Raw genomic sequence first — 19418 nt, forward strand, 5'->3', positions numbered from 1 at the left:
TGGGGGGTGGGGGTGGGATGGGGATTAAAAAGGCTGAACCAGGCAGGTCTCTGGCTCTCTCAACAAGAGAAGCCTGGCTGGAGTCAGGGAGCTGAGTGGGACTGCTGGCAGAGACAGAGCCTCCGTGAAGGAAGGTAGGGCTGCACCTGGGAGTCCAAGGCTCTTGGGAAGGAAAGTGGAAGGAAGGAAGTCTGCCCAGGATTCTTGGTACTGGTGAAGAGGCCTGCAGGGAGCAGGAAGACTCCTGCTGTGGTGGGGATTGCCCTGTCAAGGGAGTGGAGCAAACTCTCCTGCAGCAGAACCAGTTGGGTGACAGAAAGTTCTAAGAAGCTCTGCAGTGAGCCTGTGGAAGAGGTTTGGAGAGGGAGAAGTTGATACACTTTGATCCTGGGAAGAGGCTATGGCAAAGGCTCTCGACAGGGGAAGAAGATAGGAAGTGGTCCAGGGATGGAGCAAGGGGTCTGTGTAGTCAAGCCTTGACTATTTATTAAAAGGCACAGGACTGGAACCCGAGGGAGGGAGGAAGGGAATGGGACTGTTGTCCCCACTATTGGCCTACTGAAGAAGGTGCACAGAAGAGGACTACTGAAACTTCTGGATATCAGTGGTAAGGGCTAGTGAGTCCAGGGTTGGACTGAAGGCCCAGCGTAAGGCCAATGGACTATTATTTGTTAGACTATTGGTTTATCCCAGAAGGAGTAGAACTGTCTGTGACCTGGCTGGAGGGCTGAGTTGCAAGAAGTACCCCACCATGGGACTGCAATGGCTGTCAGCAGGGAGCACTAAAGGAGGAGTGCTTGCTACACCATGCCCAGACACAAAGCGGGTTTGCTGATTGATGAGGCACATGCATACATGGTCTTCAAAAGCGAACAAGATAAAACACTACACAGAGCCTGTGAGGAGTTCAGTCAGATGGCCAGACAAATGATAAGGATGGAAAAGAACAGTTGGACCCATATAACTTATTAAATGTAATGCAATTTTACTCACAGGAGTTGTGCTTTCTGGTCTGGTCACAGGTGCTTTAACAGTAGTACCTTTGGAAGAATCTACTCTCATATCTGAAGTTGTGCCTGTTTGCAAAGTTCCCAGATAATCTGGTGGGGGGAGGACAACACCACCTTTATCTGCTAGATTTATAGAACTGATACTTCTGATTGGTGCAGCGCTAAAAGGGGGGAAAAAAGCACATAGTAGCTTAATTAAAACAACAACTAATACTGGTTTGGGCCCCAGTCCAGCAAAGAACATAAAAACATGTGCCTAGCTTTTAATACACGAGTCATCCCATTGACTTCCGTGGGTCTACTTGCGCTTAAAATATGGGTCTTTGGTGAAAGAAGATGGTATGTAATCAAGGCATATGAGAAAGAACATATAATGTTAGAAAATATTTATAGTATAGATCACATTACTGAACCATAAAACACTAGAAGAAATTAATTTTAAGAAGAAAAAAAAGTTTATTAGAAAATGTGAACACCTCGACTGAATGTGGTGGGTCTTTGTCTAGTGAGCAGAAAAAGGCAGAAGAGACTCATTTAATGGTTCCTACTGCATTTAGATTATGAGAGAGGGGAAAGGGGGATGGATTTAACTGAGTGGAGCCCAGGGGGAAAACAGGAAGTGACCAGAGTAGACCAACCCATCATGTGCACTGGGGAGGATAGGGTGGGGAAGACAGGAGGATTTACACTGAGTGCATTCTGGAAGGATTTCTCTCTCTTTCATCAGTCACCGGCAAGCAGCACCTCTGGGAACAGAGTAGGACTGGGTAATCGGCTGTGTGCATTGCTGGGACAAAGAGTTACTCTCCCATTTAAAGATCTTTAAACATTTCAACAAACCGCATAACAACATTACCTTCGCACTGGAACATGTACTGTTTCATCACTTGGCTCTTCCAGTAGCTTTGTGTATGATGATGGAAACCATCCTTTTCTGTAAAAAGGGAAAAAATGGACAACCTGATATATTTGAGTATTTATACTTTTAAATTGATGGCACTGTATGGAAGAGCAGGCTCAACAAGGCTAGATGAAGATTTAGCTTTTATGCCTGGCTTTTGGTGATATTGTTTTCTGGGGATTTTGTATATATACTTATTTTTGTATGACAAATTTGCCTCCACAGTAACACTTTCCTGGTTGCTGAACACTTCCCTCAGAATTCCCAATCAATGACAGTGAGCAGGGAAGCAAAAAACTACTTGCCAATTTAAATAGACAAAATAGAATAAGATGTATTTGTCCCTCTGTTGCGGGAATCAGGTAATACATTGATTGACTTACACTTTAGTCATGTCATGTTCCCCATAAAGCCAGCCATCCTTTTCTTCAGCTATAAGAAGTGTGATGACATCTCCCTGTGCAAAGCTAAGTAATGTCTTGTTAGTTCCAGCCGTATGTGGAAAGATAGTTTTTACTTTCTGCCTTTTCATTATGTTCAGTCCTGTGGCAACAGAAGTTGAACGTGATAAACTGGCATCATCTGAATTACCTGTTAAAAAAATCAGTGTAACAATAACCACAGGGTAACAGAGTGAAACAGGTACCTAAAAAGAGAAAAATACAACAGCAGCACTAAAATTTTCCACCAAACAGCTCATCCAAACTATCTATTGTCCTGGCTCACTGGTTTCCAGTTACAGTAAAATCTTCACAACTGCCATTTGCAAATAATTAACATTACCACAATATTCCTTCTGCTAAGTATAGGAAATACTATGGCTAGTGCAATAACTTTAAATTAGTAAATGTAAAACATGTACAGAATTTAATGACCACGACTGGTTTCCTTTAGTGACTGGATGTTGCTAAAGTACACATTGAGGAGAAACCTTACGTGCTACCATTTCCGGTTCCAGAAGACTTTAACTGTGTTCAGAAACTAAAGGCCTATAAAATCTGATTTTTCAGATGTAACAAGAACTCAGTGAAAAGTGCAGATGTTTGACACCACTGAAAAACCAGGCCATTAATGTGACTACAGGGATGTCTCAAATCTTTGTCAATGACATAAGTACTACACATAATACAGTAACTCGTCACTTAAAGTCGTCCTGGTTCACGTTGTTTCGTTGTTACGGTGCTGATCAATTAGGGAACATGCTCGTTTAAAGTTGTGTAATGCTCCCTTCTAACATCGTTTGGCAGCCACCTGTTTTGTCTACTGCTTGCAGGAAGAGCAGTCCCTTGCAGCTAGCTGGTGGGGGCTTGGAACCAGGGTGGACCGGCAGCCCCCATATCAGCTCCCCGCTCCCCTAAGTTCCCTGTACAGCAGCTGCCTGGAGTTCAGCTTTGTCCCTCCCCACACTGCCATGTGCTGCTCCTGCCCTCTGCCTTGGAGCTGCTCCCAGAGACTCCTGCTTGCTGTGCCGGGGAGGAGGGAAGGAAGAGGGGGGCTAATGTCAGGGTGTCCCCCTCCCCCCTGCTCCTGCACCCCACTTACCCCATCTTCCATAGAGCAGGGCTCAGGACGGAGGGAGCTTGCAGCAGCTGTGGTCTCAGCAAGCTGATCTAATTAACAAGGCAGTGTACTTAAGGGAAATGCGCATATCTCCCTCATTCCTGCTGCCTTGCAGAGTGAGAGAGTTAACCCTTGAGGATTCAGCCAATTGCTAGTTCATCATTTAGCAGTCAGGGAAATATCCCACCCTCTGACTCCTCCACCTCAACCAAGCTTCACAATCATCATCAGTGTGTACCAATATTAAACTGTTTGTTTAAAACTTATACTTTGTGTGTGTGTGTGTGTGTGTATATATATATATATATATATATATATATATATATATATATATATATAGAGAGAGAGAGAGAGAGAGAGAGAGAGAGAGAGTCGTTTGTCTGGTGAAAAAAATTTCCCTGGAATCTAACCCCCTCATTTACATTAATTCTTATGGGGAAATTGGATTCGCTTAATATCGTTTCGCTTAAAGTCACATTTTTCAGGAACATAACTACAACGTTAAGTGAGGAGTTACTGTAAATGGTTTGTGTGTGTTTGAGCAGGAGAGCCAAGCATTATTTTGATTATCTTGGAGAATTTTGTGCATTCCTTAACTCATGATCTTGCCCTAGGTTTTTTCTTCTAACAAGCAGAATATAATCTGGAGGTAATGTTTTAACACCAGTACAACATATCCTAATTTTAATGGCATTTCCCAAATCTTAATGGGATTTTCCATTTGAGCAGTGAGAAACAATGAAATAGTAGACCTATTTTCCCTCACACTTGTTTTTCAAAACTACTTTTGGCATTCTTTTTAAACAATGCAATATTTGTTCATTTTTACTACTTGGATGCACTGAAATAATCACTTTGATTAAGAGAGAACAAGCTAAATCAGAATGCTAGCAATTTCCATTTGGCTTTACAAAATGGCACACCAATGTGCCAAGAATGCAAAGTGATAGTCATGTGGCTGATCAAATAGTGTATTTCACAAGTAGGATATTAAAACTTATTACACTTTCATCAGAGAATCTCAAGAGTTTTACAGGCATTAAATAAATGTGGTCCAGCACTGCACTACTATTTTTCACCATTTTATAGTTGGGGAAGTTAGGCAAAGAGAGGTTAAAGGTGGGATTTACAAAGACTATTAGCTGAAATCTACTCCCACTGAAGTGAAACATTAGGTGCTTTTGAAAATCCCACTTTGAGTCTTGCTCACAATTAATCAGGAAGTAATTGGCAGAGATTGATAGAGCCCTGCAAATCTGCAGATATCCGCTTTATAGTAGGGTTACCATATTTCAACAATCAAAAAAGAGGACGGGAGGAGCCCCGCCCTAGCCCCGCCCCCATCCTGCCCTAGCCCCGCCCCTTCCACTCCCTCCCACTTCCTGCCCCCTCAGAACTCCCAACCCTCCCCCGCACTCCTTGTCCCCTGACTGCCCCCTTCTGGGACCCCTGCCCCTAACTGCCCCCCAGGACTCCACCCCCTACCTAAGCCTCCCTGCTCCTTGTCCCCTGACTGCCCCCTTCTGGGACCCCTGCCCCTAACTGCCCCCCAGGACTCCACCCCCTACCTAAGCCTCCCTGCTCCTTGTCCCCTGACTGCCCCCTCCTGAGACCTTCCCCACATCCTAACTGGCCCCCTAGGACCCTACCCCTACCCGTACCCTGATTGCCCCAACCCTTATCCACACCCCCACCCCCTGACAGCCCCCCCCAGAACTCCTGACCCATCTAAACCCCTCTGCTCCCTGTCCCCTGACTGCCCCCTCCTGGAACCCCTGCTCCTAACTGCCCTCCAGAACCCCACCCCCTACCTAAGCCTCCCTGTGCCTTGTCCCCTAACTGCCCCCTCCTGAAACCCCCCCCACCTGTACTCTGACTGCCCAAAACCTTACACCCCCAACCCCCAGACAGCCCCCCCACCGAACTCCTGACCCATCCAACCCTGCCCCTGCTCCCTGTCTCTTGACTACCCCCTCCAGAACCTCCCTGCCGCTTCTCTGACCCCCTGGTCCCCTTATTGTGCTGCAGAGCAGCGTGCTCAGCAGCGGAGGAGGGGAGCAGGGTCGGAGCTCCAGACTGCTGGAGGCCCGAGGCGAACGGCTGGCTGGCGATCTGCGAATGCAGGGAGTGGGGGGAGGGAGGGAGAGAGAGGAGGGGAGTGGTCTCAAGTTGCAGAGGAGAGGAGGGGGAAGTGAAGGAAGGGCTCTGGCTGCCGGAGCCCATGCGAGTGGCACGATCCGGCCGGCTGCCCTGTAAGCCGCGCGCGCTCTGCATGGGGGGGAAATCCGGACATTTACAAATTCCCCCCGGACGCTATTTTTAACTCAAAAAAGCCGGACATGTCCGGGGGAATCCAGACGAATGGTAACCCTATTTATAGCCACAGATATCTGCATCCAGACCATGTTTGTGGATCATGGATCGGATGTGGATACAAATTTTGTATCTGCGCATGGCTCTAGAGATTACAACAGAATCTAGATCTCTTGACTTGGGCTTTTACCACAAAACATTCTTCCTCCTTCAGTATTTTAATTTTTCTTATTAGACAGCTACCTACTGCAATATCTTTTTACTAAGAATATCACTAACATTTTGGAAAGACCATTTTTCCTTCCCCTAGTATTTTCCTGCTGGAACTCCAAAGATATATCATATAGTGACTACTTTGATAGCCAAGACAGCTACACTAATTTTTGATACATAGCACAGTATGTCATTTGTATTTATTGTATATCAGTAGCAAGATGAAAGTGAAGCCCATTTTCTACATTAAAATAACATTTCAACAAGTAAAAACTCACCTGCTGAATTATTTAATCTTTCCGAAGGCACCTTTGGAACTGCTGGTGGATTGTTAAACATGTCAACTAAAGGACTAGTAAATGCTCTAACTGTAGGAGCAGGGGGCACTCTTCCAACCTAAAGACACAAAGTTTTATTAAGATAATGTTATCATAGTAACAAAATGACAGGGACCTCTTAGATTACTTGCAGCACTGAATTCTAAAAGGTAATAACCAAATATTCTTAAATTAGACAAGCTTAAAATTGTGGAAGGTCCCTAGCTGCCCAACTTCTTTGATGAAAAAAAAAAAACTTGGAGGAGTCCTCTGCCACTGGACCCACAGGGTGCAAGGACCTTCCCCACAGAACCAGTTGCAGGAGTGGGGCCTAGTTTCTAACATAACTATTCCATTCAGTTACATTCTGGTTGTTATATAGTTCATCAGATATATAATCACTATTATCTTTTCAATCATTTGAAAATAGTAAGTTAGGTTTCTTTTTAATTCAGAAAAAATACTCTCTTGAAGTAAATTATAGTACACTTCGGTGCCCTCTGTTTCGAGTATATTTCAGTATATTAGGACCATTGTATGCTACCAATTTACTTGAGTTTCATTCAGAAACTCAAATGTTTCCAAAAATGATTTCCCCTACAAATGGGGGTCTGAACATGAGAGCCTATGGCTTCTTTTTCCTGGCAACCCAGAATTCACAGGAGTCAATGGGGCTTTGTGTAGATACAAGAATCTACCTGATGCATCTATTTACTGGACTGAGGCTCCAGTTTGTAACTCATTCCAGAATCATAATTCAGGTTATTTATTATGGCTTTTGAGTCCAAATGTTTTTGTACATGAAGAGATCAGGGAAGTCAATCCAACCTTGAGAACTTGTAACCAATACATACCATACTATTTCTCTCTGTCACTGGTGAAGGTTGTGGAGTTCCTGAGATTGGAGTGGAACCAGGCGTCTTCATATCTTCTATCATATTCATAACTTTTTCTGGCACTTTTGTGGCATCACTACACATTTCCTGCCATCCAGGCAACTTGGAGTTAAGTAAATCTGCACACTGTAACCAATAAAAAAGTTACATAATATGTATCTTTTTTTTTTTTTTTTTGGTTAAACCAACATTTGGATTGTAAAGGGGAATATTCTGCCTTTAATTACATCAGTCCAAACTCAGTGATGTGTATAGGGTTGTACAAATGTCAGGGACAACAGAATTTAGCCTAATATAAATACTCTTGCTAGGGAGTCTTTACATACAAATTTAAAGTAATGCTATGTGATAGAAATAACTGCTCTACTGTAAGACTGAGATATTAGAATATTTATTTTGTCAATCCATAGATATTTGAATAATATTTGGTTTCCTGTCATAATTTATTACTACAAGAAGTAATGGATTACTAACTGAAAATACTGCATTGAAAACATTTTTCTATTAAATAAATACAATTTTCATGAGCTACATAATGCATTTTATATTATCTTTATCATTTATGGACCTCAACATACACTAAGGAGATGAGTTTTGCCTCACCTCATTAGGCCTATCAGTTTTATCTCACCTGATTAAGCCCTATGAGTGTTTGCATTCATGCCACCTAGATTTCCAGCCACACTGACCTGTTTATGATAGAAGTGCATGTGCTGAGTTAAACTGCAGTGCTTGTCAACCAGAAAACAGAATCTTCTTTTTTCTTCAAGTAGAGCTTCTCTGCAACCTTCAGCAATAAATCTTTGAATATCACTTTGTCGAGAACTCACAGTTTCCAAATACTAAATAATAATAATTAATAAATTAATAATGAATTATGCACAGGCTACTCATGAGCTTGACTTTTCTTACACAACCCTACTTATCTAAGCATATCTTGTTCCTTTCTGGAATTATTTTAAGAAATCTATTAATCTAAATTCCTTTATGTAAAGGAACATGAAGCTTTTGCTTTAAACCTCTCTTTTACATTTCAGATAATTATTTATCCTTACTATGCCCACCAAAGTAGACAAAACTGACTGTTTGCCAGTAATCATCCACATATTAGAAGACAAAAACAAAATCCATACAGTGCAGCAGCAAAGGGAAAGAACTTCTAGCCTCCACACAGAACTGAAATAAATCATAAGATTATTTCAGACTAGCAGAAAGTGAGCAGAACAAATCAACTCGTGTATTTTCTTTAAACTTCAGATGTTATTATCTACTATCTGTCTTTTTTTTATCCCATAGGTCCTGTCTCTGGGCTCCCAACACTATAGTCCATCAGTGTTTCACAAATATTAACAAACTTATCCTCACAAAACCACCGTGAAGTATGGAACTATCACTACCTCAATTTATGGCTGGGGAACTGAGTCACCGAGAGATTGAGACCTGACCAAGGTCATCAAGGAAGTCTATGGGAGAGGAGGGAATTAAATTTTGATCTTCTGAATCCCAGTTTAGTACCTTAACCACAAGACAATCCTTCCTCTACTGAACTTAGGTTATTATACAAATAACTAGAAACAGCAGCTAAACATTATGTTCAATATTCTTGGCTAAAATGTCAACTATTTTATAAAGAAAAAACATTGAAAATAGAAGATAAAGAAAAAAATTAAAAGAATAAGTAACATGAAATGAAGACTGAAGGAAGGAAGTGCAAAGAAAACTGCAAATAAACAAGTATTTGTGTATATCTGATACATACAAAACATTGACATTAAAATTTGTACCATTATTTGAAGCAACAGCACAATCTACCTGTTTACTTTCACAATGTTACTATTTTTTATTTTGCATCAAAATGGCAAGGCTTTTTATAGGATCACTAGGACAGGTAATACTAAGTGATAATATAATATGTTTAGCGTAACACCTTTCAGAATGAAGGTTTCCAAAGCACTTCAAAAACTTCAACTGATAGACCAACTACACACAGGTCTAACTTCACCCACTATTGTTACTAAAGGCAACTGTTATATGTACACAGAGGAGTTAAGACCAATCTTTTACAAAGATTACCTGGTGATCTTTAATTAACACAAATAGTCAGTCCTAAGTTTTACGTCTCCCCTTGAAGATGGCAACACAATGTCCCCCAATAGCATACTGGAACCTCCTGCACCTACTCTGCCACTTGCTGATACCACCTGTGCCACTAGGAACTTGTGTAAAGGGGGTGGGGGTTGGAGATAGAATGGCAGAGAGGGAGTTTGTCAGTGGAAGGAAGGGGAGGGGTGTGTGATGAAGTGAGGCTTCACTAGTCCTGATTCTCTACTGGTAGATGGTCTTCTGCCAACAGCATCACTTAAAAGCTGTCCCCCTGCAGCTTTATGTTATACCAAGACCAGGCGGAACATAAGAACGGCCATATTGGGTCAGATCAAAAGTTGATCTAGCCCAGTATCCTGTCTTCCAACAGTGGCCAATGCCAGATGCCCCAGAGGGAATGAACAGAACAGGTGATCACCAAGTGATCCATCCTGTCACCCATTCACAGCTTCTGGAACAGAATCAGGGAACTGTGACTGGCCCTCTGTCAACCCTCTGCCCACCCTCCCCGGCCCCTCATTGTGTCTGAACTTGCTTGGGCACAGTTAAGAATTCAAGCTTGTATGTACTGGAATACATAATAAGTCGCAATTAATTGTGGCCACAAGTAATAGTATTCAGATGTCCTACTATTTGATGTTGATTATAAATCCAGTAGTCAGAAATCCACATGCCATTACTACAACCCATAATTAATTGCTAGTACACAAATAGAAGCTACATTAAAAACAAAATCCAGGGCTTGATCCTACAAAGAGTAATGCAATCAATGGGACTCCATGTAAGGAGTATAGGATTGGACCCTAAACCTTAATGTCAGTTTTTTTTATTACATATGCTAGTAATCTTCTTAACCCAAAATAACTTGGGAAAAATCAAACGCAACAATAACTGCTTTGAAGTTCTTCTGTCTAACTGTTGCCAAATAACTAATATAGGAATTATTCTATATGATAATTAAATATATTACAGGCATAGAAATCAAGGTCAGTTTGCTCTGAAGTGCATTCAGGAGAACTTGAACTAACAGCTGTAAGTTTTCTATTATTGACCAGTTTCCCTAAACTGGATAGAAGAGAAAAGCCAATAAGTAAGAGGAGCGAGTACACTAACCTCAAATTCTTTATTCTCATATTTCATTGCGTTTCTTCCACCTTGACTTTTCCTTTTGATTTTTTTCAGCTCAGCCTGAGATTTTTCCAATGAATCTAACTTGCTTCTGTGTTCTGTTTGGTATCGCTTTAAAGTTGCCTGCAATCAAAGCATTGAAGTATCTTGCAGTGCATGCAACAATACAACTATCAGAGCACTAATGCAGGCAGCTAAGAAATCCACTGTATTGATATGATGGATTAACATTAAAGCTACAAATGTGTCAATTATTTTTCTTCATGTTGGAGAATCTAGTTCAAAACAAAATTCCATTGTTAATTCACTCTCAGGTTTTTCATTTACAATTAAAATAAATGAAAAATATTACAGATTTTTTTTTAAATTTCGGATTTAGATAATATTCTCTAATATATAGTTGTACATTACAGAATAACTTCTAAAATAAACCAAAGAAGTTGAAAACATCCCTCAGTAGTTAAAGATCAAATTCTATGTATGCTCCTTTTGTAAATTATCATTTTAAAAAGGCACAAATTGCTATGTCTACGCACAATGCAAATAAATATATGATCTTTCTTTTCTGATATTTAATTCAGTGTACTTACATTCATATATTTTACATCCAGTTCCGTTTTCTTCTCCAGTTCAGATATAATCTCTTTATGAAATTTTTTGAACTTTAAAAGTAAGCAAGTGATAATAGGGTTATTTAAAATTAAAGTAAAACTGTTTTTTTTTATTTCAAAAAGGTTAGATAGAGTAAAAAATACTTACACTTTCCTCGAGGCTGTCATTAAGTATCTTGTTTGTGCTTGAAATATCTATAAGGACATGTCCTGTGGATAAATAAACACCCATTTTTCTTGTTTCTTTACAGATGTTTGAAGTTGTCAACACACAGTAGAAGCAGGATGATACTTTTATAATTAACAGTATAAAGTAAACTAAGAATTTAAGCAGGGCACCTTCTTGCAATGGTTAATCATAGCAATCTTATCCTGAACAAAATAATTTTATCTGGCCCCAGTTTTACTAAGCAGCTTACACACATGACTTTTATAATCAATAATCTATTATCTATGTGAAAGCAATACTGAACCTGTCTCCATGTTTTCTTGCCTACCCCACTATATGCATGGATCTCCCTCCTTGGACTAGTCAGCAAAGCCACTGTCCTTTCTTCCTTCCTCCTTTAGACAAACTTCTATAACTGCTGTAACTACATGAAATCAGCCAACCAGGGCAAAATCCACAAAGGCTTTGAAGAGAAAACAATCCCTCCCCAAACAAAAACAACCCCCTCCCACAACAACACCTCAAACAAAACAAATCTTTCTCCCCACACTACATTTAAGGGATCTGGAACCATCAAGCTGGGGACATAGCTAGCCTATGTAACTGTGTGAACATATTGTTTATACCCTTATCTCCCTATCCTCCCTTCATTATTGTTTGCCATGCTCAATTTACGTCTGTCTTAAATGAGGCTGAAGTAGAAACCATGTCTTTTGGGGTTGTAAAGCACCTCGTACACAGAGCACAATGGAACCTGCGCTAAATAATGTAAAATATGGCGTGTACAATCTTTTCAAGGAGAAAGATGTGCATCTCCCCCTATTTCTTGGGCTGCCCATGTCTGCCCCATCCCAGCCAGTCTCCATCCCCTGCAGGGATTGCTTCATGGGTTTTGGCAAAAGGAGAGAGAAGAATGCTATGGAGACAGCTGAGCTCCAGTCCTTCTGGAAGGAAAGATATCTCCAGTTGGAGGATCCCCTTTGTGCCCAGATCTTGTGGGTGGGAGAGCTGGGTTATTGTTAAGAGGATTTTCATGTATCCGTTTTTCTGGGTCATTAAATCTACCTGACAGAATGCTGTGATTGTTTCTTTGGGTGTTCTCTGTTTGTAGTTAATACAGTGTGCAGGGGTAAATACCATGTGAGGTGAGAGTTGCTATAGTAACTGGTTATTTATATGCAATAACAAAAGTAAATACCGTGCAGTTACATAAAAACACTTGTCTGGTAAGTAGACGGCATGAGCAAGTGAGCCTGTTATTTTAGGACTTCAGGAGTGGATGCACTCTCCTGTAGTATTCCTGTTAACAGAACTCCATCATCACAAAGATATTGTAAATGTTAGATTGGTAATCCCAAACAAAAAACTAGATTAAACCGGAGAAAGCCTGTAGACATCTATCAGTAACTTAAAGGGAAAAGAATATTGCTAAAAGAAACTTAAAAACAAGAAATTCAAATTTAAGGTTACAATTAAAACTAAAACTAAATGTTTGAAAACATATAAATGATGGGGGTGGGGAAAAAAGAACTGACAGTACATTTACTTTAAAGGGCATTTAAACTTGCCTGTGCAAACTTCTTTTAAGAACTTACTTCCACTCTCTCTGACAGCATGTGAATTTGCTGCCACAGCAACACACTTAGCTAATGGCTGGCGGCATTGTAAAGATTAATGCAGTAGACCCTGGAGCTCCAAGTACTGACAGCTATCCAACAACATTGGGTGCTGGCTCACTCTCTCATCACCCTTTTACACTCCCTTCCTTTGGGTTTCCCCTCCCACCACAGTGTAAATGCTTAGTAAAACAACCCATTCACCTGGTGCGTCAAGAATGGAAAACCTGACGTGTGAATGTTGTTTTTCTTGTCTGAAACAGCACTCAGGCTGACTGTAAGCCCTCAGTTTTAGGGTCTGAATACTTAGAAACACATTTTTTTCACCCTTATTACAACATGTATCTTGCCAAAATGTATCTTGAAATAAAAAATATTTAAAAAATTACATGTTATTTTAAAAGTTTGCACTGGTTTAGTTTACAAATTTATTTTCTTCATATTTGTATTGGTTACAACATATACAAGTAAATTTTTAAATTAATATTTTTAAAGATTAGTGACCATCTGTTGCATAACATTTTTTCCTCCTTTAAGCAAATTCAACCAAAGCGAATCCTTGTATTCTTCACTGCCGATATAAAACCAGTTTCATCCTAAAATCCCCTCATTGCTACCAGTAATCCAGCAGCACTCATATGTACTAGCTGACCCATTTCATTTCCTGTTTCATGTTTTGAGTCAACATTTCGAGCAGAAACCCATAGTAAGTGCACTGAGATCTAATAAGATGTAAATTATAGGCCAAAATCTACCTCTGGTATAAATCTGGAGTACCTCCACTGACTTCAGAATTTGGCCCTGTGTTGTTAAAGGGCACTTTAAAAAGAATTTTGCATACTTTTAGATTATCATCAATATAGATTAAAATAATTTGAAAGTCAATGGGAATTAGGTTCCTAAGTGCCTAAGCAACTTTTGATGACTTAGGCACTGCAATGTTGAGCAAAGCAGCACCTTTAAAAATCTAGGATTTATGGATATTTACATGGGGAAAAAATATGGACTCTAACTGCTCACATGTAGTTGCCCCATTTTCTTAGTACTGCAGGTGAAAATTGGTAAAGTTAAAAGCAATTATATTTACTGAACACGTGCCGAGTGCTCCACAGGAGACAGAGGAAGACATAATCCCTACCTCAAAAAATGTACAACAGTACCTTTTACCAGAGTATCTCAAACTGTTTCACAAAAAGGAAACAATCTTTTCCCCATTTTATAGGTGGGGGAACTGAATCACCAAATGTAGTTGTACTCTGAAAACTGACAAGTCAGAATGGCACTACCATGCTAATTTGTGAATCATATGTGCTTGATGTACAATTACTTCTGATAACTCATCTTGGCCTTTGAGAATCAAGCTGGCCTCTTTCCATCTCATTCCCTTAGTAACACCTGTGCAATCCCATTCCCATCACATAGGTTTACAGAAGTGCAGTGAATTGGAACTCAGTAAACAATTCTCTTGATGAAACACAAAATGGAATAGAATCCCATTAACTTAATCTTAGCTGTGTTGGTTCTGCAAAGCTAACATGAAAAACACTTATTTATTTCAGTAAAGCAAATAGATATGACTCTATGCACAAAAAGAAAAAAAATCTGAATCATTTGTACTTAGTTTTCAGAGTAAACCTGCACTTTAAAGAAACTTTCTTAGAAGAGACAGATGGAGCCTCACTTTCAGAGCCTATGGATGAACACACTCCTCTTTAGGGCTGGTCTACACACTGTTTTTGTACCATTAAACAAACTGATTTAGTTAAAATGCAATCCCCTGGTGTGGTCTCACATATTTAATATTTGATTTAAAAATTTGTATATGATATTAGCTTATGTTAATTGTTCTTAATATGAGAATTAGTTCAATCGAAAGACAAAAATAGAACATTTTTAATGCTAAAGAGCCTACCTATAAACAAATACTCATATTATGCAAACTATGTAAACCACTTGAACATGCTTTGAAAATGTCCAATGGCTACACCAGAATTAATGAACACATTATGTATGTCACTTACTGAGGAGAACACAAGTATTATTTCTATTAAAGGCAGATTGTTCTGGAAACACTTCAAGACCACATCAGTAATATTTTCCAGTATGTTGGGAGTGGTCTTCAAGTACCTAAATTATTTCACTCATCCATCTCCTGTTGTCTCATCCATGGCAGTTTTAGTTCCTTAAATATGAAGCACCTCAACACTTTCATTTCATTAGGCATGTAAAGAAGAGGCTGAGTCTAAGTCATAGGCTACAATGGGAGACAACAAAGTTGACAAGTATTTTTAGGTCCAATTTATATTAGGATGGGTCCGTTCTATAGATTACTCTATGTCCAAGTGGAAGAATTTTATGGTGAAAGAAAGCTTGAACGTAAAGTCCTTTGAAGCCATTAGTCCCCCAAAATGTGGATAGGATAATAGGGTGCATCAAAGAAATATAACTAAATAAACAAATGTATTATTAACTGTGTTAAGTTTGTCTCCCTTTCAAAGGAAAGATTTATTGCATGAAGATGGTGTGACCAAAAGGACCCCTGTATTCAACAGCAGAGCATTGCAAAGCGCCCAAGGTTATAGGGTGGTTGGTGACACACCCCTCATTGGTCTGGACTGCACCCCAGAATGTGACAGAGCGTTCAGTGCACAAGAACCATTCTTTGAAAGAGGCTAAGAGGTTGAATTTAACCACGATGGAGTTTAACATGGACGCAGGGCCGGCTCCAGACACCAGCCGAGCAAGCTGGTGCTTGGGGCGGCAGCTTGTAGGAGGCGGCATTCTGCCCAATCCTAGGGCGGCACAGCCACTTTTTTTTTTTGTTCCACTCTGGCCGCCCTGTAGGGGGCAGCGGCGTGGAGGACGGGAGCGCCCTGCAGCTAGCCCAGCAGGGCAGTCCTCGTCCTTCCCTCCCCACTGACCGGAGTTGTGCGGAGCCCTTCCAGCAGGGGGCACGGTGGGAGGGGCTGCGTGGCAGTGCCCTGCTGAAGCCCTGGCCGCACCCCTTCTCTCTCTCACCCCGCTCCCTCCCCCTCCTCCTGCTAGCCGGGGCACATCTGCAGGGCAGGGAGTTCCCCTGCACCCTGGCTCCGGCCGTGCTGCAGGTTTGGTTTTTTTTTTTGCTTTGCTGTTCTGGCCGCCGCGGGGTTTTTTTTTTTTTGCTTGGGGCGGCCAGAAAGCCAGAGCCCGCCCTGCATGGACAAATAAAATGAAAAAGAAAAATAAAGCAGCATGAAAAACTGTTTGCAGAAAGACTAACTGCATTTAGCGCCTAATAGAACTGGCCCTAGTGTGACTTTAATTAAAAAGAAATAAAGAATATTTGTGGAATTAACTTCAAGTGTGCATATGAATCAGTAAGACTAGGTCAAGCCTGCCCTTCTGGCATTAATGCACTTGAGATAACAAGTGAAGAGTAGCCAATCAGTATTTCATGTTATAAAACAGCACTGACGTATGAACATTCAGTGCTATTCTATAAAGGTGACCGCGGAGGGTAAGAAAAAAAATGTGAAACCCATATGAAAGGTGGTGGTGGTGAAGAGATATTATCAATACAGCATAGAGACTATATCTGAAGACCAATATGAATATTGGATCAAATTCCAAAAAGTATCACCTTCAGTAGATAGTCCTATTGTTTGGATAGTTGGACTCTAACCTGTGCAGAGGTTAAAAAAAATTGGAAACCCCAGACTAAAGAATCCGAGGATGGCCATGTTAGTCTGTATCCACAAAAACAACAAGGAATCCGGTGGCACCTTAAAGACTAACAGATTTATTTGGGCATAAGCTTTCGTGGGTAAAAACCCCACTTCTTAGAATTTCACATCAAACTACTTTACAAAAAGGTTACAATTAGGTCAGGTTTGGCTTAAAAACATAGGTTTTGTAAAAATAAGTTTTCACAAAGACTAAGTCATGGCAATGTTTCTATTGGTCTTAAACAACCAACCAAAAATTTTCCAATGAGAACAATTTAAACCCTGCAAAAAACAAAAATCAGTAGTTGAAACCCATATTACGCTACATCTTGCTAATGTATTAAATGATATGAGATGGACTAGAATCTATTAAAAAAGTGACATTGACCAGTCTGCTCTCACTTTGCAAGTGGAGAGAAATGTAAAAATTAAATTAGACTCTGATCTTGCAAAGACTTACCCACACACTTAACTCACTGCAAGTAGTTCTACTGAAGTCAATGGAACTACTCACAGTGTATAAAGTTAAGCATGTTTGTAAATTTTCACACAATCTGAGCATTAGATTTTTAAAACTGCTTTCAGTTTTAGTGCTTGAAGTTGTTATATTTGTTTTTCAAAAATATTTACATTTGAACCTGGCAGCGTCCTTTGAAATCAAATAGCAGCACATAGTAAAGTTACTTTCCAAATAAAGCAATCAAAAGAAATAGCTCTTATGTTCAAGAGGCAGACAAAAGTGTCTATTTATAAGAAAAAGCTAATCTGCGGAGGTGCTTGAGGTAAGTACAACTGAGACAAATACTGAAAGTGCATTACAAGGTTGCTGGTTAAAAAGACATTTTAGTGTCCAATGCATCTTTAAAAGTTGTATTCAATAATGGAATAAAAATTAGTTTAATTTTCCAAAAAGTAGAAGTGCCAGTAAGCAACTGGAATTAAGAATCAAAGTCCTTAATCCTAGAACTGGATCCACAACTATAATTCCATTAGCGTTGCCAACCCTCCAGGATTGCCCGGGAGTCTCCAGGAATTAAAGATTAATCTTTAATTAAAGATTATGTCATGTGATGAAATCTCCAGGAATACATCCAACCAAAATTCCATGTGGCCAAGGGGAGACCCATTGAACCAATGGACTACATGTTAACAGACCCTACTGCAGAATGAGAGCCATAGTTTAGCTTATAATGATGCCGGTCACAAGGGGGATGGCCCCTTATGGGGAAATGGGTCCTAGTTCCCCCCGGTGACAACCTATTTGCTTCCACAGGTGGAGGAAATGAATTGAATCGTGTGACATATGGTCATGTGACAAAGCCAGGCATCTAGGGGTTAGAAAAAGAGAGACCTGAGGCTGTGGATGATCAAAAGTGAGACAGGCAGAGAGCTGGAACAGAGAAGTGACCCCTTGTGAGGGGGGCTGGTCCAGGCACAACCCAGTTGGAAACTGGTGCAAAGAAAGCGCCAGGGAGCAGCCAGGCTCCTGCAGAGATGCTGAAAAACCAAGAGAGCACCTGAAGAGCAGCAGAGGAGGTTGCCCCCGGACCTCTTCGAACCACAGAGAGTTGGAAAAGCAGGCAAAGGCTGAGGGAAGAATTCCAGGTAGAAGTGCCTAGGAATGGCTGCTTGAATTATTTTGGGACTTTGAGAATGGTCTGAATTGTTTTGAACTTTAATAAATCAGACCCCCAAGAAGGAAAGTACTTACTACACTTGTGAAAGCTTTTTGTGAGCTATTGATGAATCCAAGAGAGCAGAGTAAGGGAGGTTGCTGCAGAGCCATGGGATTGAGGCAGGGGGGGCACTCTAGAAATTACCAACCCTCTTACAGTGCCATTTTCATAATCAACAACAAAAAAGTTCTCATTTTCAGGAATTTCCCTTTAAGTCTTTAATTTTGGCAAAATTACAATAAATTAAAATGGAGTCAAATACAGAAGCCTTACTATCCTTTTCATTCAATGCAAACTGGTATAAAAATCCTATCCTATTGTATCACAGATTGTCTGATTTGTTTGCAGTTGAACACATAATACAAGTAGGTGGGTTTTGGTTTTTTAAAGAATGCTGCAGCAATTATTGGTTTAAAATATAAATAACCTCAAAATCCTGACAGCATCTTTTTAACTGTAGAAGTGCTTTGTATTGAGCTGGTTCACAAATACTTTTCTCAAAATTTGCTCAAGTTACATTACCCACCATGTTTCAAGTAAGTATTTCCAAACTGAATTTAAGAAGTTATTAAAACTCAGACAATTTTTGAATTATTTTAATCAGCTGTGGGTTGCTTTAGTAAGGTAATATAACTATTTCATTACAAATAAAATCCAAAATGTTTTAAATATTTGGAAATCTCATTGTATTTGATTCAGAAGACAAGATCCACAACCTTCTTAACTCCATGAGGCCCTGGAAGATGCCTAGGACTAAGCATATTGGCTCAATGTCCAGACAAAGCTACAGTACCAAACAGCAAGTTAAGCAGAATTGTAACAGCTACTGTCACTAATTTTGTGGGTAGGGTTCCAGTGTTACTAGGAGGCTGCTATTCTCTTCTCTCTCCGCAGAGCTTAATTCTTGATTCAGGTGAGTAAAAGGCTGATCCTCCACATTAGACCCCTCCCCCCGCCAATAAATTCTTCTAGCAAAAGGGAGGAGTAACCCATTCGCTCATGCACGGATACACCCCTTTTCATATGCCTGATTTGACCAAACTCTCAATATCTTTAACGAAAACAGAAGTACAACTGTTTTTACAATTTTTTTTTTGGCTGTCTTGAGGAATTTGCACACTTCTAAGGGTAGGTCTACACTGCAATTAACAACCCACAGCTGGCTCATGCCAGTTGGCTCAGGCTCATGGGGCCAACGGGC

General features: G+C 40.3%; 2 protein-coding genes across 2 annotated transcripts in view; one reads left to right on the forward strand and one right to left on the reverse strand.

The window, feature by feature from the left end:
• The window catches only part of BRI3 (brain protein I3), a 52142-nt gene extending 43418 nt beyond the window's left edge, over positions 1 to 8724 (forward strand). Inside the window, exon 3 of the mRNA XM_042853183.2 lies at positions 8507 to 8724. Within this exon, the coding sequence (XP_042709117.2) occupies positions 8507 to 8588 (82 nt within the window). The 3' untranslated portion in view covers positions 8589 to 8724. The remainder of the gene's footprint in view (positions 1 to 8506) is intronic.
• The window catches only part of BAIAP2L1 (BAR/IMD domain containing adaptor protein 2 like 1), a 66400-nt gene that overhangs the window by 11476 nt on the left and 35506 nt on the right, over positions 1 to 19418 (reverse strand). Inside the window, exons 4-12 of the mRNA XM_005304683.5 lie at positions 11201 to 11262; positions 11032 to 11103; positions 10427 to 10564; positions 7900 to 8052; positions 7169 to 7336; positions 6276 to 6393; positions 2295 to 2502; positions 1867 to 1944; positions 994 to 1171 (exon numbers count right to left, since the gene is read on the reverse strand). Of these exons, the coding sequence (XP_005304740.1) occupies positions 994 to 1171; positions 1867 to 1944; positions 2295 to 2502; positions 6276 to 6393; positions 7169 to 7336; positions 7900 to 8052; positions 10427 to 10564; positions 11032 to 11103; positions 11201 to 11262 (1175 nt within the window). The remainder of the gene's footprint in view (positions 1 to 993; positions 1172 to 1866; positions 1945 to 2294; positions 2503 to 6275; positions 6394 to 7168; positions 7337 to 7899; positions 8053 to 10426; positions 10565 to 11031; positions 11104 to 11200; positions 11263 to 19418) is intronic.

Source organism: Chrysemys picta, chromosome 10 (genome assembly GCF_011386835.1).
Source record: "Chrysemys picta bellii isolate R12L10 chromosome 10, ASM1138683v2, whole genome shotgun sequence".
In the NCBI taxonomy this organism is placed as follows: Eukaryota; Metazoa; Chordata; order Testudines; family Emydidae; genus Chrysemys; species Chrysemys picta.